This window comes from Hypanus sabinus, chromosome 14 (genome assembly GCF_030144855.1).
Source record: "Hypanus sabinus isolate sHypSab1 chromosome 14, sHypSab1.hap1, whole genome shotgun sequence".
Taxonomy (NCBI): domain Eukaryota; kingdom Metazoa; phylum Chordata; class Chondrichthyes; order Myliobatiformes; family Dasyatidae; genus Hypanus; species Hypanus sabinus.
In genome coordinates, this window is record NC_082719.1 from 50,683,286 (window position 1) to 50,711,255 (window position 27,970).

Sequence of the window (27,970 nt, forward strand, 5' to 3'; positions counted from 1 at the left end):
TGAGGTTCTGCAAGGTGAGTTCAGGAAGAAAGGTTCTAAGTTAAAGAGAAGGACCACCAGGGTTGTGATCTCAGGACTGCTACCTGTGCAATGTGCTAGTAAGGCCAGAACTAGAAAGATTATGCAGTTTAGCACATGGCTAAAGAACTGGTATAGGAGAGAGGGCATGGATCATTGGATTCTTTTCCAGGGAAGGTGGAAGCTGTACAGAAGAGAGTTAACTGGAAGAGGTCTAATATCCTAGTGGGAAGGTTTGCTATTGCTGTACTGAAGGTGGAGTTAAACTAGAGTTGTAGGGGGGTGTGAAACAGAGTGCCAGAACAGATGGTGGAAAGGTTGTGGAGACAGATGTTGCTAAGACCTGAGACAAAATCAAGAATCAAAAGGTTGAGCATAGTGCATATTTCAATGGAAGCTGTATCCTAGTAAAGACAGACGAGTTCAGGGCATGTATCCACACCTGGAATTATGATATTGTAGCCATTAGTGAGACTTGGTTGCAGGATGGGCAGGCCAGGCTGCTCAATATTCCAAGGTTCTGTTATTTTAGAAGGCGATTTTAACTTTTCACGTATTACCTGGGACTCCCATACTGTACCAAGACCAGATGGGATAGAATTTGTCAAATATGTTCAAGAAAATTTTCTTAATCACTACATCTAAATCCCAACGAGAAATTGTGTGATACTTCACCTACAACTAGGGAATGAGACGGCAGGTGACAGAAGTTTGTGTAGAACACTTTGCATCCTGTGATCACAATGCCATTAGTTTAAAAGTAAATAAGGGAAAAGATAGGTCTGCTGCACAGGTCGAGATTCTAAATTGGAGAAAGGCCCATTTTGATGGTATCAGAAAGGATCTGGCATGTGTGGATTGGGACAGGCTGTTTTTTGGCAAAAGTGTACTTGGTGAATGGTAGGACTTCAAAAGTGAAATTTGAGTTCAAAGATTGTACATGCCTGTCAGATTTAAAGGTAAAGATAACAGGTGTAGGAAACTTTGATTTAAGAGATATTGAGGCCCTGTTTAAAAAAAAGAGTGCATTACTGGTAAAAGCAGGTAGGAACAAATGAGGTGCTTATGGAGTACAAGAGATGCAAGGGAACACTTAAAGGAATCAGGAGGACTAAAAAATGTTGCCTTAGCAGACAAGGTGAAGAAGAGAAGGGGAATCAAGGGATTTTACAGAGAAGTTAAGAGCAAAAGGACTATAAAGGACAAATTGGGCCTCCCAGAAGATCAGAATGGTAATCCATGCATGGATGGGGAGACCTTAAATACATTTTTTGCATCTGTGTTTACTCAGGAGGTGGACATATAGTCTATAGAAGTGAGGCAGAAAGCATCAACTTCATAGACTCTATACAGATTAAAGAGAAGACACTGTTTTCTGCCTTGAGGCAAATCAGGGTGGATAAATCCCCAGGACCTGACAATATGTACCCTTGTGCCATATAGGAGGCAAGTAAAGAAATTCCACAGCTCTAATTTAAATTATCCTTAGCGACAAGTCAGGTACCAGAGGATTGGAGGATAGGCAATGTTGTTCTGCTGTTTAAAAAAAGCTCTATAAACAAACCATAAAATTATAGGCCAGCAAGCCCAACATTAATAGTGGGAAAGTTAATTTTTGGAAGGTATTCAAAGGGCCTGGATATACAAGTATTTGGATAGACATGGACTGATTAAGGATAGTCAACATGGCTTTATGAGTGGTATTATGTGTCCAACCAATCTTATTGAGTTTTTCCAAGAAAGTTGATAAGGTAAAGCAGTGGATGTTGTCCACATGGACTTCTGTAAGGCATTTGACAAGGTCCCGCACGGAAAGTTGGTCAAGACAGTTCAGTCACTTGGCAATCAAGATAAGGTAGCAAACTGGATTAGTCATTGACTTTGTGGGAGAAACCAGAGAGTGGTAGTAGATGATTGCCTCTCTGACTGGAGGCCCATAACCAGTAGAGTGCCGCATGGATCAGTGCTGAGTCTATTGTTATTTGTCAATGATCTGTATGACAATAAAGTTAACTGGATTAACAAATTTGTGAATGACTCCAAGGTTCGGGTGTAGTGGACAGCAAGGAAGACCACCAAAGCTAGCAGTGGGATCTGTATCAGCTGGAAAAATGGCAGATGAAATTTAATGATGTCGCACTTCAGTGGATCCAACAGGGTAGGCCTTATATTGTGAATAGTAGGGCACTGAGGAGTGTGGTAGAACAAAGGGATCTGGGAATACAAGCCCATAATTAATTGAAAATGGCGTCACAGGTTGATAGGGTCATAAAGGAAGTTTTTGGCACAGGAGATGAGATTATTATGCTGATGTCGTCTTAGACATTGGTGAGACCTAACTGTCTTCAGTTTTGGTCACTTACCTTCAGGAAAGATGTTGTTGAATCTGGAAGGCCCAAGTTATATGGAAGATTGAATAGGTTAGGACTTTATTCCTTGGAACATAGAAAATTGAGAGGAGATTTGATACAGGTATATAAAATTACAAGGGGTATAGATTAAGTATAAATGCAAGCAGGCTTTTTCCACTGAGGTTGGGTGGTACTACAACTAGAGGTCTTGGGTTAAGGGTGAAAGGTGAAAAGTTTAAGGGGAACATGACAGCAAACTTCTTCAGTCAGAGGATCATAAAAATGTGGAACAAGCTACCAGCACAAGTGGTGCATGCAAGCTCGACTTCAACATTTAAGAGGAGTTTGGATAGGTACAATGCATGGATGGTAGGGGTATGGAGGGCTACCCCCAGTGTAAGTTGATGGGAGTTGGCCACTTAAATGGTTCGGCACAGACATTGGCCTAAGCCCTGTTTCTGTGCTGTACTTCTCTATGACCCTATCTAAAACAATATTTGATAGATTACAGGAAGATTGGAATAAGGATGGCAGAAGCAGGAGACAGCAATTGGATGACTCAGAAAGGCATTAAGGATGGCATTGGAGATACAAGTGTTGCTGAAGTGGAAATGTGCAAATGGCTAAAAGTGAAGGAGTTGAAAGAAATACAGATGAAAATGAAGGAAAAATAATTTGGTCAGATGGCAAAAGGGATTGAAGAACAGAAAATCATGTACAATAAAGGCAAGAATGATATGGCCTTTTGAGAGGCTGAAGTGAGGCAGAGACTAAAATTGGAAAGAAAAGACAAATGGATTATGAATTTGTTCTCTGGTCATTTTTCCAACTTGGATTCAAGTTGGAAATTTTTACAAAAGTAATTTCAAATCAAACAACAAAATCTATGCAACAGCAAAAATAAAACAGGAAAGAATAATACGAGCAACACACAAAATGTTTAAGGAACTCAGCAGGCCAGGCAGTATCAATGGAAAACAGTAGTCAATGTTTCAGGCCAAGACCCTTCAGTATAATATGAATTTAAAGGAGAGGTGCCATGAGTCCAGTAAATGATGGAAATCAAACAAGGATGAAGAATTGCACAACTTCATATCTGGAACACTATTTCAGCAAGCAAGTTAGTGCATGGCTAAGAGAGCCAAACAATGAGGGTTTTCCAAGAAAGGTGTGAACTTGAGAAGAAAGGAGCTTGAAAGAGTACAATTTGGTAGAAAAGAACTGAGGCCATTGTTTAACTACTGGTTTTGGAAAAGAAGGGTGACAGAGACCTTTTAGATGAAGAGGAGGCAGTGGAATAAAGAGGTGGGGTGATATGAAGGGCTGAGAATAGTTTCTAACTAGATTTAACCAACATGTAACAAGTAGTTTAAAAACACCCAGAATGGCATGGTGCATTTGGCTACTTGTTGTCTCCCAAGAACAAAATAAGTAATTAAGCTTTAACATACATGCATTCTAAGTAGAGGGTTGCCATCTTGCAATGACATTTGGTTCTGATCATCTGCGAACATGAAGCACAGACTCCTTCATGACATGGTAGAGTGCATGGGTGAATGCAGCCAGGTGGCCGAGGATAGCTACATGCTTCTTCACACACTTGACAATCTTTACTAGCCTATTCAAAACAGATAAAAAAGTAACATTCATTTTTCTATAATTCATGACAGACCTAAAAGTTCAATCAGGTTAAAGTGCAATCAGTCTATCACATGTTAATCAATAATATCAAGCAAGAGTCTGCAAAGAAAGGAAGGAATGGGTTAGCCTGTATTTTTTAAAAATCTGGAGCACAAAGATTCCAGCATATTAAGATTATTGGGATGTTTTGCTAAAACACTTGCAGAACAGCATTTCAACTTTTGACCATGAGATTGAAGTTTTCAATGAAAATACTCTCAATTCCTATCCAATTTTCAAATAACTAATGCTTTGCCTCTCAATATACCTGCAGCTTTTCAACAAGAAAATGTGAGATGCTGCACTTTTTGTACACTCCAGACTTTAATATTACACTGACATAATGATCTTATTAAACTGCAAACTGTGCATTGCCCAACTCCTGCAGAGAGGAAGACATATTTTTATGCAAAATCTTTTCTCCAAATTTTAAAAGTGAGATTACACTAGGTTATATAAGTGATGCAGTCAATTAAAAAGACATCTAGGTTTCATTACATTAGGAATATAATGTTTTCACATTACTATGACTGCAGTGTTACGTACCCCGTAACTGGGTTAACAGACCAGCAGAAATGGAAGGATATGTTGGAGTCTGGTGGTACTGTAACTAAAGGTGTTTATTAGTAAACTAAGCAATACAGTATCAATAATGTAAATATACATATAAAACAGGTTAGCAATAATAAAAACAGAAGTGTAGGAATAAGAATCAACAGTAAAAAAACAAGCTCTATCAAAGTCTAGGGGTAAATGAATAGTCATAAGGGAATATAGAGTTCAGTTCAGTTCGTGCTGAGGTAGTTGTTGTGTTGCAATTGTTGGAGAGAGAGAGAGCGAGAGTTGAGCAGCTGCAGCAAGCAAACCTTCTGTTGTCTTCTTATTCCGTTGTACCGTTGGGGTCATTGGTTATGATCCTTCCATTTCAGGCTAGACCATTCTTCAGTGGTGGACTCGTCACCCAGGCAAGGATGGACACACGCACAAGTCCCCACTGGTCTGCCTTCATCCACCCTACGCCAGACCGATTCCCCTGAACCGATACTCCAGGCCCCCACCTTCCTGTGGGTGCACAACACTCTTTCAGTGTCCACTGGTGTGTCTGAGGGTGTCTCCGCAGACCCGCCTTTTATCCCCACTGACGGGATATCAGCCATCCATCACCTCAATATGTCCATGTCCATCAAACTAAGCCACTCCTGCTGTCTCCTCAGGAATGTTAATGAGCAAAGAAGCATCCTTGTAGCGAAAGGTAAATAATCAGTGAAGAAGCCACAATACATAAATCATTCGTGTCTCTCTCTCTCTCTTATCTGTAGCAGATGTCTCTACCTCTGTTCTTCATCTCTCTCTCTCATTAGCAGCATAGTTCCTAGGGGTGGGGGGGGGGGTTAGCTCTGGACCCCATTTCCATCAGATCTGTTTAGCACACATAACACCCCCACTCTTCAAAGAATTTTCACCAGGGTGAAACTTAACTAGCAAGGCACATTACAGAGTCTAATATAGTACAGAAGTGGTCATTAACTAAAAGAATAACACAGATATACTTTCAAATTAACACCTGGATAAACAATCAGCAATTACATTGTCACTCCCCTTTACATGTTGTATTTTAATATCAAATTCTTGTAACAACAGACTCCACCTTAATAACCGCCTATTTTTATTCTTCATGTTAGTCAAAAATACCAAGGGGTTGTGATCAGTATAAACTATCAATGGTTTCTGTGCCGAACAAATGTAGACCTCAAAATGCTGTAACGCCAGGATAAGTGCTAGTAATTCTTTCTCTACAGTGGAATAATTCTTAGCTTAGGTGTATATTACAGAATTGGAACCAATACATGTGTGATTATGATGTAGTATATTACAGAAGTTTGTGCAAATACTAATCTATATTTCACTTTTAAACTTAACATTCAGTCAATCTACTATGATATTGTCTATCTTTCACAAGCTTCGTCCAAAAAAAAATCAAATTTCAGCAAAACCAGATCTTGTTATTCAAAGTGGCATTTGGTCAACCCTTGCATCTTTTCCACTTAACTCTCACGTGATCAGCATGCTCTCCAGCCCAGATTAGGCCTTCACAGACCGTCTTCACAGGGGCTAGTTTGTCACTAATGTTTTCCAAACTAAGCCCATTTGCTGAACTTCCACACAACTCATGAATTTTAAGCAAGTCATTAATTTTATCTTCAGGATCTTTAATTTTATTAGTTTCCAGTTGAACACCTGCAGGTGATCCCTCTTGGTCAAAACAACACTTCAAGTTTTGCCTCCCCAAATCACATACTTGAACAACATCACCAAGTTGCTTATCTTTAAATTTCAAAACAAACTGTAATTGATTTGCAGGCACCTTGTTAACAAACCATTGTTTAGTTAACAGTCCCTTCCCTTTGATCAACAGTACTGGAACCAAACCCGACTTTAAATTTCCCTTATCTAAAAGTTTAGGAACAATACTTTTCCCTTTTCCTTCAATAATATTCACATCACCAGCTTTCATCTCATCATTAACTGTTAACATAAGTGACTGAGAACCCTCACTTTCCACTGGTGCCAGGGTCAACCCCTTACTCACTGAACCAAGTCCATCTGACCCAAAAGGATTGCATTCCTTTTTAACCAAATCAGACATCTCTGACCTTTCCTGAGCTTCAACACTAGGTTCAGTACCCTGTGCATCCACAGGTACCTTCACAACCTGAACACAGGCCAACGGGACATCTGCCTTTTCTAGGCTTCCAATACCAGTCCCCATTTCAAATTCCAAGTTCCCCTGATCCTCCCAGTTACTCTCTGGGCAACTCCCATCTGGAGTAAACTCAATTTTGCGGGTTAACACAACCTCGTCTGCTAACACAGCAGACTCCCTCTAGGTAGTGGCATCCTTTTCATCTAGGACTGCCCTCACATCATTGGAAACACACTTAAATTCTTCAACTACAACCAGCTCTTTCAAGCTACATAAATCACCAGTGTCCAACCCTGGATCTTCTAGCTGCCACATCTGTTTCTCATCTTGGGTATGTGTCTCCATAAATTCCTTCCTCATTCCAAAATGTCCACCCAGGGGTATCTTATGGGCAAAATGCAGAATTCCATTCCTTGCTAATGGTAAATCCACCTCCTCTCCTTTACTTTCCTTAACCCCACTACTCTCCCCTCTTGGTAGAGGGCTGGTAAAAACGTCTCAGCTAAATCAACACTGGACTCATTTAAACTGGTTCCTGTCTCAGCCGCCTTTCTAGACATGCTGCGAGTTACTGCGCAGGCGGGACAAATCTTGGAATCTATGAGCGGGTCCCCAGCACTTACAGGCTTGCTCATCAGCTTCACTGCTGAATACACATCCCCACCTGCAAGATCGTTACCGAGAAGGATTTCCACGTCGTCCATCGGTAGTTCTGACCGCACCCCTATTTCGACTGGTCCAGATACCAGGTCACATTTCAGAAATATCTTGCGCAGCAGTACAGCCTCAGTCCCTTTTTCGATACCTTTTATCACATTTACCTCCCCAGTCTCAGTCTCAGCACCGAATTCTAACACCTTCCTTAGGATCAATGACTGACCCGCCCCAGTATCTCTCCAGATCCGCACTGGAACTGGGGTTTCTCCTTCCTTCACAGATACCATCCCTTCCGAAATAAACTTCTTGTGCCCCTCTTGGGCTCTATCTAACCTCGCCTTCCTCATTGGTCTGTTGACTGGCTCAATGCAACCAGTTGGAGTTGTCGTCTTACCTTTTCTTGTCTCCTTCTTCGGAGCAAAGCACTTAGATGCTATGTGACCAGCTTTCCCACAATTATAACACATAAAACTGGGAACCTTCTTGCCAGCCTGTTTTTCTTCCTCCTTCCTTTTCCGGTAGTTCCCAGCTTATTCTCTGCCTTAGCCAGTGGGCTTTCTCTACTGTCCCTACTGCCTCTCTGGTAGCTCTTATTTGGGGGAAATTTTATCTTGTGGGTTAAGGCATACTCGTCTGCTAACGTGGCAGTCGCAGACAGAGTCTCTGCTTCCTTCTCATCCAGATACGTCCTCATACCTTCAGGGACACAACCTTTGAACTGTTCAATCAGCATTAGCTGGAGCAGTTTGTCATAATCCCCAGTGACCCCTTTCGAGAAGCACCAACGCTCACAATACATTTGCATCTCACGGGTAAACTCTAAATACGTGTGGTCCCACAGCCTCCTCAAATTCCGGAACTTCTGCTGGTATGTCTCTGGAACCAACTCGTAACTCCTCGGTCTAGCCCTTTTTACTTCATCATAATCCTTAGCCTCATTCATAGACAATGCAGAATAGGCTTGCTGAGCCTTTCCCTTAAGAACACTCCGTAACAGAACAGCCCACTTCCTCTTAAGCCAGTCCTGATTCATAGCAACTTTCTCAAAATGGAGGAAGTACCTATCGACATCCATCTCCTCAAACAGGGGTCCCAACTTAACCTCCTGACCAATCTTGAACCCCTTGCCTGGGTCTGCTGCCTGGTCCCCTCCCTTCGATGCCTTTAACCTTTCTTCTTCCAGCTCAAACTGCCTCTCTCTTTCCCTTTCCTCCCTCTGCCTTTCAGCTTCTTCTCTCTGCCTGTCAGCTTCTGTCCTCTGCCTTTCAGCCTCCTTTCTTTCCCTCTCTGCCTCCAGCTTCCTTATCCAGATCTCATACTCCCTTTTCCTTTCCTCCTCCCTTTCCTCTCTCTGTCTCTCTACTTCCAACTGTTTCATTCGGTACTCATGTTCGTACTTTATTCTATCCGCCTGAAGCTGAACCTCAGCCTCAGTAAGTGGTTTACCCTCAATAAACAACCCCAACGCCTCCTCTTCAAATTTCCCCTCGGCTACGTAATGATGCGCTATTAACAGCTGGACCTGAACCTTCTTCATGCGATGGTCACCTTAATCTTTAACTTCCAAGCAAATCCCAGCAGTACATCCCTTTTAGCCTCGCCCAGCCCCTCAAGGGTTGGATCCGCCACAAACTTATTAACCTCAAACTCCATTTCTGCTGTCTGCCTCTTTGGTTTCCCACACAACCAAAGCAGATAAGGGAATGCACCCCAATCAAATCACCGGCCCCCCAATTTGGTAAGCAAATCCCGAGACAAGGCCCCAATTTTTTACATACCCCATAACTGGGTTAACAGACCAGCAGAAATGGAAGGATACACTGGAGTCTGGTGGTACTGTAACTAAAGGTGTTTATTAGTAAACTAAGCAATACAGTATCAATAATGTAAATATACATATAAAACAGGTTAGCAATAATAAAAACAGAAGTGTAGGAATAAGAATCAACAGTAAAAAAACAAGCTCTATCAAAGTCTAGGGGTAAATGAATAGTCATAAGGGAATATAGAGTTCAGTTCAGTTCGTGCTGAGGTAGTTGTTGTGTTGCAATTGGAGAGAGAGAGAGCGAGAGTTGAGCAGCTGCAGCAAGCAAACCTTCTGTTGTCTCCTTGTTCCGTTGTACCATTGGGGTCATTGGTTATGACCCTTCCGTTCCAGGCTAGACCATTCTTCAGTGGTGGACTCGTCACCCAGGCAAGGATGGACACACGCACAAGTGCCCACCGGTCTGCCTTCATCCACCCTACGCCAGACTGATCCTCCTGAACCGATCCTCCAGGCCCCCACCTTCCTGTGGGTGCACAACACTCTTTCAGTGTCCACTGGTGTGTCTGAGGGCGTCTCCACAGACCCGTCTTTTATCCCCACTGACGGGGTATCAGCCATCCATCACCTCAATATGTCCATAGCGAAAGGTAAATAATCATTGAAGAAGCCATAATATATAAATCATTCCTCTCTCTCTCATCTGTAGCAGATGTCTCTACCTCTGTTCTTCATCTCTCTCTCTCATTAGCAGCATAGTTCCTAGGGGTGGGGGGGGGGGGGTAGCTCTGGACCCCATTTCCATCAGGTCTGTTCAGCACACATAACAGTAGCCACATACGGCTATGGTGACACATTAATTTTAACAGAAAATGCAATATTTCCCACACAATGCAAGCAAATATACTTGACATCTACATTTTTAAAAAACATTTAATCAAAAAGGTACTAAATGATCATGTAATACTACGAGTGGCCAGTCCAACATGGCATTTTACCAATTTAATGAAAACACATGCATGCTCTTACAGGAAGTTACGGATCCTCAACCATCAGGCTCCTGAAGCAGAGGGGCTAACATCACACAAATTAACTCACCTCATCAATAAACAAAACAATTTCCCAAAATATTGGAACTGGGGTTTGCTAGTGCTGCATTGGGGGGGGGGGGGGATGTTAAACTAGAGTTTCAGGGGGATGAGAAGCAGAGTGCCAGAACAGATAGTGCAGTGGTTGTGGTTAAAGAGGTAAAGAGGTTGTTAAGCCTACATACAAATTCAGGAATTGAAAGAGCATGTGGAACTAATGCTCTGACTGGAACTCCCATACTGTAAAAGGAATAGCTGGGAAAGAGTTTGTTAAATGTGTTCGGAACAGTTTCTTAATCAGTACATAGAATTCCCAACTAGAGAAATAGCAATACCAGATTTCTTATTAGGGAATGAGACAAGGCAGGTGACAGAAGTTTGAATAGGGGAGCACTTTGTATCTAGTAATTGTAAAGCCATTAATTCCACAGTGATTATGGAAAAGGATGGGTCTGGCTCTCAGGTTGAGATTCTACATTGGAGAAAGACCAATGTTTATGGTATCAGAAAAGATCTGGCAAGTGTGAATTGAGACATGTTGATTTCTGGCAAAGATGTACTTGGCAAGTGGGAGGTCTTCCAGAGTGAAATTCAGAGCGCAGCATTTGTATGCCCCTGTCAGAATAAAAGCCAAGACTAAGAGGTGTAAGGCCTTGGTTATCAAGAGATATTGAGGCCCTAGTTAAGAAAAAGGAGGTATAGGCAGACAGGAGGTACTCAAAGAGTATAAGAAATGCAAAAGACCACTCAAGGAGGAAATAAGGAGAGTAAAAAGAAAACACAAGGTTGCGCTAGTAGAGAAGGAGAATCCCAAGGACTTCTACAGATACATTAACAGCAAAAGGATAGCGAAGGACAAAACTGGTCCTCTGGAAGATCAGAATGGTAATCTATGAATGGAGCCAAAAGAGAAGGAGATCTTATTTAGATTTTTTGCATCTGTATTTAGTCAGGAGATGGACACAGTCTATAGATGTGATGCAACGCAGCAGCACGATAATGGACCCTTTACAGATTACAAAGGAGGTGTTTGCTGTCTTGTGGAGACTAAGGGTGGATAATTTCCCAAAGATCAACAACGTGTTCTCTCAACACGAGGCAAGTCTAGTGCAGAAATTGCAGAGGCCCTAACACAGACATCTAAAGCATCCTTAGCCAGGGTTGAGGTGCCAGAAAACTGGAGGACAGCTAATGTTGTTCTGTTGTTTAAAAAAGGCTCTAAGAAAGAAGCCAGGAAATTATAGGCTTGTGAGCCTGACATCGGTAGTGTGAGATTTATTGGAACGTATTCTAGCAGATTGGATATACAAGTATTTGGATAGACAGGGACTGATTTGGACAGTCAACAGTTTTGTGCATGGCAAGTCGTGTCTAGCCAATCTTGTAGAGTTTTTTTTTTGAGGAAGTTACCAGGAAAGTTGAAGGCAAAGTAGTGTATGTCATCTCCATAGGCTCAGGCAAGATCTTTGACAAAGTCCCACATAGGAAGTGGATCAAGAAGTTTCAACTGCATGGCATTTAAGATGAGGTAGCAAATTGGATTGGACATTGGCTTTGCGAAAGAAATCAGAGAGGTTGCAGATGGTTGCCTCTCTGACTAGAGGCCTGTAACTAGTGGAGAGCTGCAGGGATCAGTGATGAGTCCATTGATCTGGATGATAATGTGCTAAACCAAATGACACCAAGTTTGCTGGTGCAGTGGACAGTGAAGAAGACTATCAAAGCTTGTAGCGGGATCCAGACCAGCTAGTAAAATAGGCTAAAAAAAATGGCAGATGGAGTTTAATGCAGACAAGTATGAGGTGCTGCATTCTGGGAGAACCAGCCATGGTAGGCCTTACACAGAGAGCGGTAGGGCACTGAAGAGTGTGGTAGAACAGAGGGATCTGGGAATACAGTTTCAGAATTCTTTGGAAATGGCATCACAGGTAGTTACGGTCATAAAAAAATGTCTTTGGCACATTGGCCTTCATAAATAAATGTAACAAGTACAGAAGTTGGGAAATTATGTTGAAGGGGGTAGAGCGAAGTGATGATGGCGCTAAACAGCAAATCCTTTGCTGGCATCTTTGGAAACAGCTTGATTTCTAACTTTGATATCCCTTTTTTTCTCTTTCAAGGTTCTTGTGAAGACCCTGACCTGGAATTACGCTTTGACTTCAGTTCTTTGTGGAATGGGACCACTCACAGGGCCTCACGACCAGCCACTTTTCAACATGCCAAAGACGCAGCCTAGAAAACTAGCGCACCTTCAGGATGCAGGATTTCTGTAGCACTGGCAGCGGGTGGATTCAAAGCTGCACCGCTGTTGCCACCATCTGCTGTGTTGAGGGAGTACAAGGAAGATCAGAGGCAACAGACTTGATGTTGGTCAGCAGCACAGAGTTCAGAAAAGGCAATGCAACAGACTTTCAACACCATAAGTCAGCCAGTTGTTTTGTTATGTCTCCCCTCTCACTGGGAAACGGAGACACCTCTTTTACCCCTTACGAGGGAGAGCGAGCGCCTGTGGTATGTCGAATTACTGGGTGAATGAGTAGTCTTTGGGATACCGCGAGTCTGTATTTATATTGATGCTCTCACTGGGGGGGGGGGCACTGATGCTTTTTTGCTGGTGGGGGGGGGGGAGTCATTGCTTTGCTGCTTATCTGTGGGATGGGGGAGCTTTGGGGTTCTAACATTTAACTGTCATTCTCTGGGGCACTTTCATGGATGTTTGTGAAGAAAAAGAATTTCAGGATATTTCAGGACTTTAAATGTACCTATTGAATTGGATAATACTTTGGTGAGTCTTAATTTGGAGTATTGTGTCCTTAAATAACATGGACCATTCCTTAGAGTACTGCATAGAGATCTGGTTGTATTCTGGTTGCACCAGAGTGAAGAGGTAGCTTCTGTGGATAATGCTGGAACTGGAAAATATTAATTTTGAGGATGTGTATCCTCCTCTATTAATATTAAACATTAATATAAAAGTTAATGTATAAAGGTAACATGAGGGTGAACTTCTTCAGAGGGTAGTGAGAATGTGGAATGAGCTGCCAGTGGAAGTGGTCCATTTCAGCATTTTAAAGAAATTTGGATAAGTACATAGATGGGAGGTTATGGTTCAGGTGCAAGCTGATGGGACTAGGCAGATTAATGGTTTGGCATGGACAAGATGGGCTGAAGGGTCTGTTTCCGAGATGTAGTGTTCTATGACTCTAAAAGCTATCAACCAGAAACTACAGAAGTCCAGAGATTTCAGCATCTCTTAAGGAGAGGTGCTTAAAACGCCACTGAAAATTATTTAAAGTGCTTGTAGAATGTGCTCAATACATTGATTCTCTTGTACTGATTTCTGTAAGTCATTTTACAGTTATATTAATCCTGATTCCAGAACCTTCTAAGCAGCCTTTGCCAGAAAATTTTAAGAAAGGAGAGCTACATATCAACTAGGATGAGAAATTTGCATCCCACGAATTAAAATGGAAGAAAATGTAAGGGTTTCTCTTTTTATGTTAACTGTTAAGGCTAATAAAATGGCGTCACTGTAATGTTAACTGCTGAGGTAATGGGTTTTCTGTAGCAGCGTGTTTGGGTTATAAATATTGATAACGGGACTTTTATCCAATGAGAGAGATGTTATTCTTTCTTGTCTGTCTAAAGCTGTTAGTTTGTGCGGGCTTTGGGGGAGAAGCCGTGAGGAGGATGAAGAGAGAAGACGTGACTTGACGAGTCAGTGGGTTGCCCGACACTCTGTCATAAAATCTTACTTGTCTAACCACATATTGTGTACTGTTTGTTATTTTGGGGTACTGATCTGACATAGGGGTCTCATTACGTAGCATCCACCCAACCAAGAGTTCTAAAGTTTGGCTGGGTAGGGGGTTATTACCCCTGGGAACACGCCGCTAGGCAGAGCGAGTGTTACAAAAATATTACAGAAATTAGGGTTGTACTTTCTTGAACTGACCAGCTTAAATTGTGATTTGATTGAACTTCGAAGTGTCAAGAAGAATTACAAGTTTATAGGGAATCGAACTCTGCTGGGTTGGATATTGAGGATATAGGCATAATCTAAAATCCATAACTTTATCTTCCATGACTTTCATTAACAATGGTAGAAATGAACCAATTTCTACCAATACCAATTAATAAGAATATCATCACAGATCTAACTGAATGGGAATAACCAGCTCAAAAGATGAAAGAATTTTCTTTGGAGGTTCTTTAGCCATCACTTATGGTCAGAAATTGCCGAACAGGCCAATGGAAAAACAGGGTACTGTTCATCAGGATGCTAAAATGGGGTATGAGTGTGCAAGACAGCACAGCTCAAGACTTGCCCCTGCAAACTAAACAAGCACAATGCACAAAACTGGGACAACAGATTACGTGATTGATATATTGAAACATGCAGTAAATGCATAAACCGAATTAAATTCCTTAAGTTTACCTACCATATAAATTCACTACCCCCTTGATACTTTAACATCTTCCACATCATCTCACATATTTCCAAAAAGCCCAATAAAAGTGAACATCAATGCCTTAATGTACCAACAAGCATCTTGCACCTTTCATTGCTCTGGATTCAACAATCAAAGTAGCTTGCCATATCTGGCATCCGTAAACATTCAATATTTTTTGTATGACCTCTGCTTCGTGGTTCCCTTACCTTAAAATCTAACATCCTTACCCTTTATACACGTACAAATACAAGCCAATGTGACAAACTTAATGCCTCTCTGAATGGTCTTGCAGACCACCAATTACAAATTGTTATCTAAAAACATAATAAATGTGGATATACAACTGTTACTGACTTCAGTATCAAATATAGGCTCAACCAATTTTGCAAAGCCTTCGTTACAAACTTTCAACAGTTGCCCAAATTGGGTAAGCCAGTCTACAAACTGGTAAAATAACAGTCTGACACATACTTTGAGAAACCTAACATTTTGCCAAAATCCCACAATGCCTCTATCAAAATTTTTGTTTACATTCTGTCACATCACTAGGGCAAGTCAGCAACAATGTTCGCCACAGTGTACAGACAGGAGCAAGTCAAGGTGAACTCCAGAATTTATGATGTCTCAAGTGCTTCCTTCTTATTACCTACTGGTTTTAATCACTTGACTGGCGGTGAAACATTTCAAAATTACTTCCTAGTGATATCTTTCAGCTAATGAATCAGTAGTCTCCCAAGAAATAAAACTGATTGAAGCATAAAGCACAGAATATACACACACAGTTATTATAAGAAATGCCTACCATTCCATGCCCAGACCACATATTGGTAAATTATATTACTCAGCTGTCCTTCTCCTAACTCCATACAGGCAGAGGCTAAACAGCAAAGCACCCAAGATTAGGACAACAAAGGTGGTCGTGGGAGGCAAAGTAGCAGCTATTGGATTGTTTCCAGTGGACTGGGCCATGTTCAAGAACTCATCTAGATATCTGAATGATGGGTGCAATGGACTTTATTAAAACAGTTGTCGACGAGTGTACCCACAAAATTATAGAGTCTTCCACAACCAAAAGCTCTGGATGAACAATAAGATCCACAATCTGCTGAGGGCCACATTAGAAGCATTCAAGTCTGGTGACCAAGAAATTTATGTGGTCCAGATGAGCTCAATGCATTCTATGCTCGCATTGACTGTCAAAACATGGAGGAACCATTACTCCCACAGCTCCTGATGATCCTGTCATTTGAGTCTCCAAGGCCAACATGTGAGCAGCCTTCAAGAAGCTGAACTCACGAAAAGCATCCAACCCAGATGGGCTACCTGGACCAGTACTAAAAACCTGTGTGAGCAACTGGCTGGAGAGTTCACTGAGATCTTTAAACTCTCATTTCAGCAGTCTGATTTATCTACCTACTTCAGGCAGGCTTAAGTTATATCAGTGCCTGAGAATAATGTGGTAAGCTGCCTCAATGACTATCGTCCAGTAACACTTACATCCACAGTGATGAGGTGTTTTAAGAGCTCGGTATGGAACATATGAACTTCTGCCTGAGAAGCTGCTTGGATGTGCTCCAATTTGTCTACCAAATCAACAGGTCAATGGCAGATAGCATCACACTGGTTCTTCATTCAACCCCAGAATAGCTGTATAGCAAAAACGTCAACTACAACTCAGCATTCAATACCATTATCGCCTCAAAGTTAATCAACAAGCTCCAAGATCATATCCTCAGTCCTTCCTTGTGCAATTGGATCCTCAATTTCCTGTCTTGTATCTCCTCCACAATGTCCAGCGGCATAGGTGCACCACATTGCCGTGTACTTAGCCCACTGCTCTACTCACTTTATACTCATGATTGTGTGGCTAAGCACAGCCCTAATGCCATATTCAAGTTTGCTGATAACTCCTTTGTTGTAGGCCAAATCAAAAATGGTGATGAATCAGCACATCAGAGAGAGACAGAAAATCTTGTGAGGGTGCCATATTACATGTCAGTCGCCAGGCTTTTAAACCAGAGGGGATAACTTCACTCAGTTCAATTGCCCAATCATAGAACTGTTCCCACAACTAATGGACACCCTTTCAAGAACTCTTTGTCTCATGTACTTGATAGTTATTGTTTATTTATTATGATTATTTCTTTCTTTTTGTATTTGCAGTTTGTTGCCTTTTACATGCTGGGGTTGAACGTCCACGTTGGTGTAATTCTTTATTCATTCTGTTATGGTTATTATTCTATTATGGATTTATTGAGTATGCATGCAAGAAAATGAATCTCTGATGATAGGTATCATGTAGATATGCTCATTGGTGGGAATGTGTTTACCAATGATTGACTGCACCATAATCACTGCTTTTTGTAGGATTCTCTGTTCAAGGCATTGATGTTTCCATACTAGGCTTGAATATACCAGGCAGCCAGTCAATATACTCTCCACTAAACATCTATAGAACTTGTCAAAGTTTTAGATGTCATGCCAAATCTTCGTAAATTCCTAAGGAAGTAGAGGTGCTGCCATGCTTTCTTCATAATTGCACTTACATGCTGAGCCCTGGACAGGTCCTCCAAAATAGTAACACCGATGAAATTAAAGTTGCTGACCTTCTCCACCTCTGATCCTCCAATGAAGACTGGATCTTAAACCTCTAGTTTCCTTCTCCTGACATCAAAAATCAGCTCTTTGGTCTTACTGATATTGATTAAGAGACTGATGTTATGGCGCCACTCGGCAAAATTTTCAATCTCCTTCCTACATGCTAATTCATCACCATTTTTAATCTGGTCTACGACAATGGAGTCATTAGAGTAAAGCAAGTAGAGTTGCGGGCTAAGCACATAGCCTTGTGGTGCACCTGTGCTGATGGAGATCACAGAGGAGATTTTGCCAATCAAAAGTGAAGGGGGTCTGCAAGTGAGGAAATACCATGAATTAGAAAATCACAAATATTATGTAATACAGATAAGGAGATGAACAAAACTCTACAGTGGCTGTGTGGAGGAAATCAGAAGAATGGCAAATGTATTAACTTTTATAAATCTCAAAAGGAGCTCTTCTGTAAGTACAAGTAGGTCAGTTTAATACCTCTAGCAAAAAATGTTTTGGAACTGGAGATAAAATTACTTTATAACCAAAAAAATATGCAGACGGAATAAATTATGGGAAGAAAGGTCATTACTTGTAAACTTGATAGCTTCATGAACAGAAAGGCAAAAGAAATGAAATGTATTTTTAGTGCTTATACAGCTTTTCTATATAGGATCCATGGGAAACAAGGTAGATGCTCCCATTTATTCAAATATATTGATTAGTCACGAATCAGACTCATGTTTATTTTCACCAACCTGTATGATGTGAAATTTGTTGTTTTGCAGCAGCAGTGCAATGCAAAGATACACATAATACTATAAAGTACAAAATAGAATTAAAAAAAACAATGAGGTAGTGTTCATGGACTGCTCAGAAATATGACAGAGGGGAAGAAACTGTACTTGAATCATTAAGTGTAGGTCTTCAGGCTCCTAGACCTCCTCCCTGAAAGTAATGTGAAGAGGGCATGACCCAGATGAGGAGGGTATTAAATGATTGCTGACTTCTTGCGATGAAGCTGGCTGAATGTACAACACTTTGCAGTTTCTTGTAATCCTGTGCATTGGAGCCTCTATTCCAAGCTGTGACACAGCTAATCAGAACAGTCTCCACTGTACATTGACAGAAATTTGCAAGTCTTTAGTAACATAACAAATCTTCTCAAACTCACAACAAAGAAGAAACGGAAGCACACCTTCTTTATAATTGTATTAATCTGTTGGGCTCAGAACAGTTCCTCAGAGATTTTGACACTCAGGAACTTAAAGCTGTTCAGCCTTTTCACCACTGACCCTGCAATACGGTCTGGTGTGCGTTCTCTCAACTTCCTCTTCCTGAAGTCCAGAATCACCTCCTTAGTCCTGCTGTTAATGAAAATGAGGTTGTTGCTGCAACACCACTCAACCAGCCTGAACTCCTCCTCATTGCCAAATATTTTACCAATGATTTCACCTAATAATTTACACTGTACAGTGTTTGAGTTGTGCTTAGCCAGTCAAGAGCATAGAGAGTAGACCTCACTTCTTGAGATACAATTGCCAGAGAAGAAATGTTTCACTGACCATACTGACTGCTATCTATCATTAAGCTGAGAATCCAATTGCAGAATTAATTACAAAGTACACTGCAGAATGCTGTGGTCAAAGCAACATGTACAACAAGCTGGAGGAACTCAGCAGGTCAGGCAGCATCCGTGGAAACGAGCAGTCAACATTTCCACAGATGCTGCCCGACCTGCTGAGTTCCTCCAGCTTGTTGTATATGTTGCAGAATTAATTACAATGTCCTAAAATCCATAACAAAGGATATAGAATACAATGAATAAAATACTGAACTACAGGTTTCACAGGCAAGATAAATAACATATCATGATAGAGGATACAGATGTCCCCCGCTTTACGAAAGTTCGCTTTACGTCACTTTACTTTTATGAAAGACCTACATTAGTACCTGTTTTCGCTAATCGAAAGAAATCCAAAGAGGATTTTCGCTTTTATGAAAAAAGGCACCCACTTTAGACTTGTGTTTACCCCGAGAAAGACTACCATGACCGTGAAGCCTTGCACGGGCAGGTGTGCGCACATGTGTGTACGTGCCGATTTTTTTTCTACAAATCGGTTTTTGGCTAAATACCAATTCTGATAAGTGAAACTACACTGTACATACATTATTTCTACTTTATACAGTCTGTGTATTTATCATTTCATTCCTGCTTTTACTATACGTTAGTGTTATACAAGGTTTTAAGTGCTGTTTGGTATGATTTGGTAGGTTATTTTTTGGGTTTGGGAACGCTCAAGAATTTTCCCCATACAAACTAATGGTAACTGCTTCTTCGCTTTACGCCATTTTGGCTTATGAAAGGTTTCATAGGAATGCTCTACTTTCAGATAGCGGGGGAAGCCTGTAAACGTTTGCTCCCATGGCATTACTCCAACATTTACTTAGGCACCCTGTTTAACCAGGTACTTAGACTTGCTCAGGCACTCCCGTCGACCAGGTACTTAGGCTTGTCTGCGAAGACAAGTATTTCAGGTTGTATACTGTATACATTCTCTAATAAATTGAACCATTTGAACAATTTGAAGCCTTACCTCTGAAATGCCAGTTAATGAAAAGTGCCAATAAGTGAAGCTCTAGATAATCAAGCTTTAGTTTTATCAAAATTCAGAAGGAATTAGACAAAGACAATAGCATTACATTGTATTCAGTTCAAAGATTGCTTCCACTCATTAGTTTTGACGTGAAGCTAGAGAAAGAGCATTTACGTTTGCAAGACGTGAATGCTACTGAGAAGCTTACTAAGTTAGATGTAGTGGTAAATTCTCACTCTGGAGAGCATGTTTGAAAAAAGTTGAAAATAAAGGAAATTTACCAGAAGTAAAACCTCATAAGTTTTACAGATGATTTCACAGAATAGAAAAATATACTCTGAATGGATTTATTACCTGCTGTTCATCATTTCCATCCAGGAAGGTGATTGCATGACATTCTAACGCACACGTGTGATTCCCACAGGCCAAGCGTCGTCCACATGGCCTTTTACAGGAATATGGCTCTGCCGCATGACAAAGTAAAGGGGTTATCTGAAAGAAAATAATCATACATCATAGCTGTCTTATAACCAAGGAAAACTTTAAATTAAGTAATGTACGAGGAAGAAGTACTTCCAATTAAATTAGATAATTTCCCTGTAAAAATCAAATCATATACATTTTGAAACCTTCAAATAACTTCAAAATTATTTCAGCTGTACGCCTGTGTAAGTTAGCTCAAAGGTACCCCTTGGTAAGTGTAGCACTGTACAAAGATGGCCAGAGTCAAGGATTGGCAATATGGGTCGGGTGTGCTGTTAGAGCCAGCTGTAATGAGTATGGTTTGCTGTGTGGCAGCTTCAAGAAAAGAACAGGTAGTTAGGTGGGTAAATATAGGGGTTTGAGCTTGATAGGTTTGTAGCCAGAGCTGGGGACTGGTATGCACCAGGGCTAGTAGCCAGGGTAGGATGTGAAAGGGCATACACATGTTTGAGTGGGAGTGGCATGGATCCCCTCCTTATTCTTTATGTGCAAGTACTAATCCCCGGTATCCAGTCAGTTTGGTCTACCTTGCATCATCTTGCTAGTGTAATGGCTACCCTAATATCCAACACATAGTAAACTTATGTGAAGCTCAGGATGTGAAATAGCAGTACTTCTAAAGTGATGCTTTGAAACTAACATAGATATACTGAGTGTTCTACATTAGGCAAGAGATGGCCAGTTAATTAACTCTTTCTTCTGGAGGGGCAAATCTTATGTCTTATAAATCTTTAGCATTACATAGTTTTATATTCTGGCCCTCTCAAAATTAATGTTAGCATTACATTTGTCTTCCTTACCAATTCAACCTGCAAGTTTGCCTTAAGGACTCCCACGTCCCTTTGCACCTTTTCTGCTTCCCTCCCTTCAAGATTGGAGTGACATTTGTATTTTCCAGTCCTCCAGAACAATTCAAGAAACTTCTCATTCTTGAAAGAACACTACTAGTTGCCTCAACAATCTCTTTGGCTACATTATTCAGATCCCTGGGGTGCAGTCCATCTGGTCCAGATGACTTATTCACCTTCAGACCTTTCAATTTTTCAAGCACCTTCTCCTTAATAATAGCAACTACACTCACTCCTGCCCCCGACACTCTCAAACTTCTCGCATACTGCTGGCATCTTCCACAAAGACTGGCACAAAATGCTAAGAGTTTGTCTGCCACTTCATTGTGCTCTACTAAAGCACACAAATGACCATGTAGCAATGATCCCTACTCCCTTGCTCGTTGCTGAGCTACAGACTACATATATCTCAAGGCATTGGAAAGCTACTAACACCATCCCAGCAAAATTCACTGGAAAGATAGAGAACCAACATTAAAAGGACTTCTCCCAAGCTAAACCCAAGTTGATCATACCATTATTTCACAGTTACATTCTTTTCCCTTGTGATGCACCATCAAAAACTCACTCTGAGACATAAGGCGAGATATCGGCTTTTATTGACTGGAAGAAGGAACAAGCAGTGAGTGACCACCATACTACATCCTGGAGACTGAGAGCCCGGGCTCAGGCCTTGATCACCTTTATACAGGGGTTTGTGGGAGGAGCCACAGGAGCAGTCAGCAGGGGGCGTGTCCAGACAGGTATATGTAGTTCACCACACCTTGTCTTTCCATTCAAACAATACTTATTTTCTAAAAATCAGCTTAAGGCTGGTTACTTTTATCCCCTTGACCCTTTCCTACACATCAACACCCTGCCCAGCGCTGTTTCTACCTTTTTGACTCATTGTGGCAGCAAGTATTATTTTCAAAGGGGAACTACAAATTTTACATGCAACACAGATGTAGTGGGAAAATTTGCAATCATCAACTTTCTTTCCAGGATTTCAGGAAAGTATGCGGCCTTTCAAAATGTTGACATTCAAAAGAGATAGGAGAATTAAGATATTTGGCCAATTGAATGTCTGCCATGACTGAATTTTTGCCAACCCATTCTACTGCTTCATCCCCATAACCATAATCAACCCCCCCATTACCAATCAAGATTCTATCAATCCCTGCCTTAAGAACACCCTAAGACATGGCGTTCAGTCTTCTGTGGCAATAAATTGACAGATATACTGAAGAAATTCCTCCTTATTTAAGTTTTAAAAGGACATCCTTTTATTCTGAGGCTGTGCCATCTGATACCATGCTCTTCTACTGATGAAAACATCCTCTCCATGTCCACCCTATCTGGGCCTTTCAGTATCTAGCAGGTTTCAAAGAGACCACTCATTCTTCTGAACTCTATCTAATAGATACAGAGACAAACACTCCTCATATGTTAAACTTTTTGTTCCTGGGATTATTCTTATGAATGCCTCTGGACCTTCTCCAGGGCCAGCACATCTTTCCATAAATACAGGGTCCAAAATAGCTCACAATATTCCAAAATGTGGTCTCACCAACACTTTATACATATTTACTTCTACATTCTAGTCTTCTGGAAATGAATGATACCAACATGAAATAACGTCAGTTGGAAGAGTGAATCCTTTGGCCTTAGCTTCCTAAGAGATGCTTTCTTTCTAAAGATAGAATTGTCATGACAGTTTCATTTTTTTAAAAATGACGACAACCATTTGGCCACTCAAATCTAGTCATACCTGAGCATACACGTCACTTCAAAGCCTCCACATATTTCCCTATAACTTATTCTCTCTCATAAGTATTCTCGACTTCCCTCCAAGTGTCCTTTCACTTCTCTTTAATACCTACAGTGCACAGTAGTCAACTGACCTACAAATCAATATTTTAGGATGATAGTGAAAATGGTGCACATGAAAGAAATATGTATAATCATACCAAGAATACATATACAAGCTATAATGGTTTTCAATAACAGTAAAATAAAAATATAGGACAGATATCATATTCTCTCCACCCCAAAACCTACTATTCTGTTTTGGCATAATTCATTCCAAATATTTTAAGGGGCAATAAAAATATGAAGTCTGTACCATTAGGAAGCAGTCATTAGAACTATGAAATCCCTTTAGACTGTGCTGTGCCAAGGTGAACTAGAGAACTTCCAAAAGTTTCAGCTGCTTTTTAGCTCTTAAATACTCCTGTTTTTATCATTTACTACAATCATAACTTCCATACTTCCTTCCTTTGAAAATAAAAATACTCTTTAGTATTACAGCCGTATAATAAAAATATTGGCAGTAGGTCCTGAGACAAAAACATAAATAGTTGATAAAAAAAATTCAGCTCATTGATTTAAAAAATTATTTAAAATCAGCAACAAATTAAGTTAACATTAAATTAAGTTGCATGCATGAAATTCAGACACAAAACAAAGTTACGGTTACCCTTTTGCAATATATTCATACAGCCTTCCTAAAAATATTAGCATTTTTGCCAAGGTACTTAACAAGCAATGGTTTACAATAATCATTGAGAGACAAATTTCCAATTATTTAACATTTTCAATAACTCAGATGGGATTGTGTCAAATAGCTAATAAGAATGTAAAATGCTGAACAGGTAGCATTTGTAGATGAAGACACTGAATTACAAAACAAATCAGTGAGCAAGGGGACAAAACAGTGGCAAGTCACTTTCAAATACATACCATCATCCACCTACAAGGTAAAACAAGTATATATAAAGCAAAACCTTTTCCCAAAAGTGTTTGAACTGGGGTTTGCTAGCGCTGCACGGGGGTGGGGGGTGGGGGGGGGAGAGAGTTTAAAACTAGAATTGCAGGGAGATGGGAACCAGAGCCCCAGAACAGATAGTGCAGTGGTTATGGAGAATGTTGTTAAGCCTACTGTCTACATGGACTTTAGCAAGATCTTTGATGAGGTCGCACAAAAGAGATAGGTCAAGAAGGTTCAATCACATGGGATTTAAGATGAGGTAGCAAATTGGATTAGACATTGCTTCGCTGAAGAAATCAGAGTCGCTGTAGATGGTTGCCTCTCTGACTGCAATTAGTGGAGTCCTGCAAGTATCGGCGATAGGTCCACTGATGTGGATAATAATGTGCTAAACCAAATTACACCAAAATTGGTGGTGTAGTGGACAGTGAAGAAGGGTATAAAACAAAGCTCATAGATGGGTTCGGACCAGCTGGTGAAATGGGCTGAAAAACTACAGATGATATTTAATACAGACAAGTGTGAGGAGTTGCACTTTGGGAGGACCAGCCATAGTAGGTGAGTGGTAGGGCAGAGGAATCTGGGAATACAGATTCAAAATTCTTTGGAAATTGTGTCACAGGCAGATAGTATCATAAAAAAAGTGTTTTTGGCACACTGGCCTTCATAAATCAATGCACTGACTACAGGAGTTGGGATGTCATGTTGAAATTGGATAAGACATTGTTGAGTCCTAATTTGGAGTACTGTATCCATAGGTAATATGGACCATTCCTTAGAGTACTGCATAGAGATCTGGTTGCATTGTAGTTGCACCAGAGTGAAGAGAAAGCTTCTGTGGATAATGCTGGAACTGAAAAATATTAATTTTGATGATGTGTATCCTCCTCTATTAATATTAAACATTACTTTTAATGTTTCAGGGATAAATGAGGGGGAGCTTCTTCACTCAGACGGTAGTGAGATGCGAGGTGCAAGTGGTGGATATGGAGTCCATTTCAGTATTTGAAAGAAATTTGGATACAGTACATAGATGGGAGGGGTATGAAAGGCTATGGTCCAGGTACAAGCTGTTTGGGACTAGGCAAATTAATGGTTTGGCATGGATAAGATGGGCTGAAGGGTCTGTTTCTGGGATGCAGTGTTCTATGACTCTAAAAGATATAAACCAGAAACTACAGAAGTCCAGAGATTTAGGCACCTCTTAAGGAGAGGTGCTTACAATGCCACTGAAAATGATCTAAAGTGCTTGTAGAATGTGCACAATACAGATTCTCTTGCACCGATTTCTGTAAGTCATCTTACAATTACATTAACCCTGATTCCAAAACCTTCTAATTAGTCTTTGCCAAAAATATTTTAAGGAAGGAGAACCACATATCAACTAGGATGAGAAATTTGGATCCTACAAGTTGAACTGGAAGAAAATATTACAGAAATTAGGGTTGTACTTTCTTGAACTGACCAGCTTAAGTTGTGATTTGATTGAACTTCAAAGTGTCAAGAAGAATTGCAAGTTTATAGGGAATACAACTCTGCTGGTTGGGAATTGAGGATATAGGAATATAATCTAAAATTCATAACTTTATCTTCCACGACTTTCATTAACAATGGTAGAAACGAACCAATTTCTACCAACACCAATTAATAAGAATATCATCACAGATGTAACTGAATGGGGATAACCAGCTCAAAGGATGAAAGAATTTTCTTTGGAGTTCCTATAGACATTGCTTATGGTCAGAAATTGCTAAACAGGCCAATGGAAAACAAGATACTGTTCATCAGGATGCGAAAATGGGGTATGAGTGTGCAAGAGAGCACAACTCAGGATTTGCCCCTGCAAACTAAACAAGCACAAAACACAAAACTGGGACAACAGATTACATGATTGGTACATTAAAACATGCAATAAATGCATAAACCTAATCACAATCCTTCACTTTGCCGACTACACTAATTCTCTACCCCCTTGCTATTTTAACACTTTCCCCATCATCTCATATATTTCCAAAAGCCCAATAAAAGTGAACATCAGTGCCTTAATGTACCAACAAGCATATTGCATCTTTCATTGCCCTGGATTCAACAAACAGAATTGTTTGCCATACCTGGCATCCCTGAACATTCAGCAATTTCAGAGCAAAACCACCGTTCCAAATTTAGTTCTGTAAAGTAGCTGCTGATAATACTTTTTGCATGACTTTTGCTTTGTGGCTTCCTTACCCCAAATATACCATCCTTACCCTATATGACTTGCATGCAAATGCAAATATAAGGCAATGTGTCAAAACCCTCACTAATTTTTATAGATGCACCGTAGAAAGCATTCTTCCAGGGTGCATCACAACCTGGTATGAAAGTTGTCCTGTCCAAGACCAGAAGAAGCTGCAGAAGATCATGAACATAGCCCAGCACATCACACAAACCAATCTTCCATCCTTAGACTCACTTTACACCGCACGCTGTCGGAGCAGTGCTGCCAGGATAATCAAGGACATGACCCACCCAACCAACACACGTTTTGTCCCTCTTCCCTCCAGGAGAAGGTAAAGGAGCTTGAAGATTCATACGGCCAGATTTGGGAACAGCTTCTTTCCAACTTTGATATGACTGCTGAATGGATCCTGACCCGGATCTGGGCCGTACCATCCAAATATCCAGACCTGACTTGCACTACCTTACTTTCCCTTTTCTATTTTCTAATTATTCAGATTCAGTTTATTGTCATTTAGAAACCATAAATGCAATGCAGTTAAAAAAATGAGACAACGTTCCTCCAGAATGATATCACAAAAGCATATGACAAAACAGACTACACCAGAAAATCCACATAACATTTGGCAATCCCCAATCTAGAGTCCAGAGAGGCTGATGTGTATTAATATCGCGCTACCATCTTAGCACGTTCCCCAGAAAGGAGCTCCAAAACCACCAGACAAAACAAGACCAAAAACTAAAGCTACAAGACCTGCACAAAACCATATAGTTACAACAGTGCAAACAATAGCATAATTGATAAAAAAAAAAGACCATGGGCACAGTAAAAATAGTCCAAAGATGTTAAAAGACTAAGTTCGAAAGAAACCATCACACAGTTTTCACAAGTCCTCAGGGTCCCGACTGACTCATCATCCCACACCGGCGACAGAAGGGAATACCCCCGCTATGGACTTCCACGGCACCGCCCGACTCAGCCTTGCTGACGCAGCAATGAAAGCTCCGTCGAACCCAGCCTTGCAGACACAGCACACAGTGAAAGCCACCTGACCACAGCGGATTCTGAGTCCATCAAGCCTCGACCATCTCTTCCGGCACAGCTTCTCCGAGCACCATCCTCTGCCGAGCATATTAAGATGCCCCCACCAACGGCCACCGGCAACACAACCCCAAGGACTGGGGGCCTGTTCTTTCCAGCAGAGACCCAGACCTCACAGCAGCAGCAGCAACAAAGAAGGTCTTCCTGGAGATTTCCAGATGTTCCTCCATGCTCCCACGTCAGTTTTCAACTGATTATGATTGCGCATGGCACCCCGCTTCACACATAACAGATAATCAGCTCTGGAGTGGCCGCTGCAAGCTGTGTCACGCCGCCATCTTGGATCAACCAAGTTTATGATTTATAATTTAAATTTTTATTATATTTACTTCAACTTGTATTTCAGGGAGCGCGGAGCGCAGAATCAAATATCGCTGTGATGATTGTACGCTCTAGTATCAATTGTTTGGTGACAATAAATTAAAACGAAAGCCTCTCTGAATGGCCTTGCAGACCACCAATTACATCAAACACATCAAATGGATATACAACTGTTACTTACTTCAGTATCAAATATAAGCTCAATCAATCTTGCAAAGCCTTCTTTACAAACTTTCAACATTCTATAAACTGATAAAATAACAGTCTGACACATACTCTGAGAAACCTAACATTTTGCCAAAATCTCACGACTCCTTTATCAAAATTTTTGCTTACATTCTGTCTCA

At 40.8% G+C, this 27,970-nt stretch overlaps 1 protein-coding gene across 1 annotated transcript in view; it reads right to left on the bottom strand.

The window, feature by feature from the left end:
* nfxl1 (nuclear transcription factor, X-box binding-like 1) overlaps positions 1–27,970 on the bottom strand; it is a 98,839-nt gene that overhangs the window by 21,695 nt on the left and 49,174 nt on the right. The window contains exons 16-17 of the mRNA XM_059989147.1: positions 20,258–20,395; positions 3,821–3,987 (exon numbers count right to left, since the gene is read on the bottom strand). Coding sequence (XP_059845130.1) covers positions 3,821–3,987; positions 20,258–20,395 — 305 coding nt within the window. The remainder of the gene's footprint in view (positions 1–3,820; positions 3,988–20,257; positions 20,396–27,970) is intronic.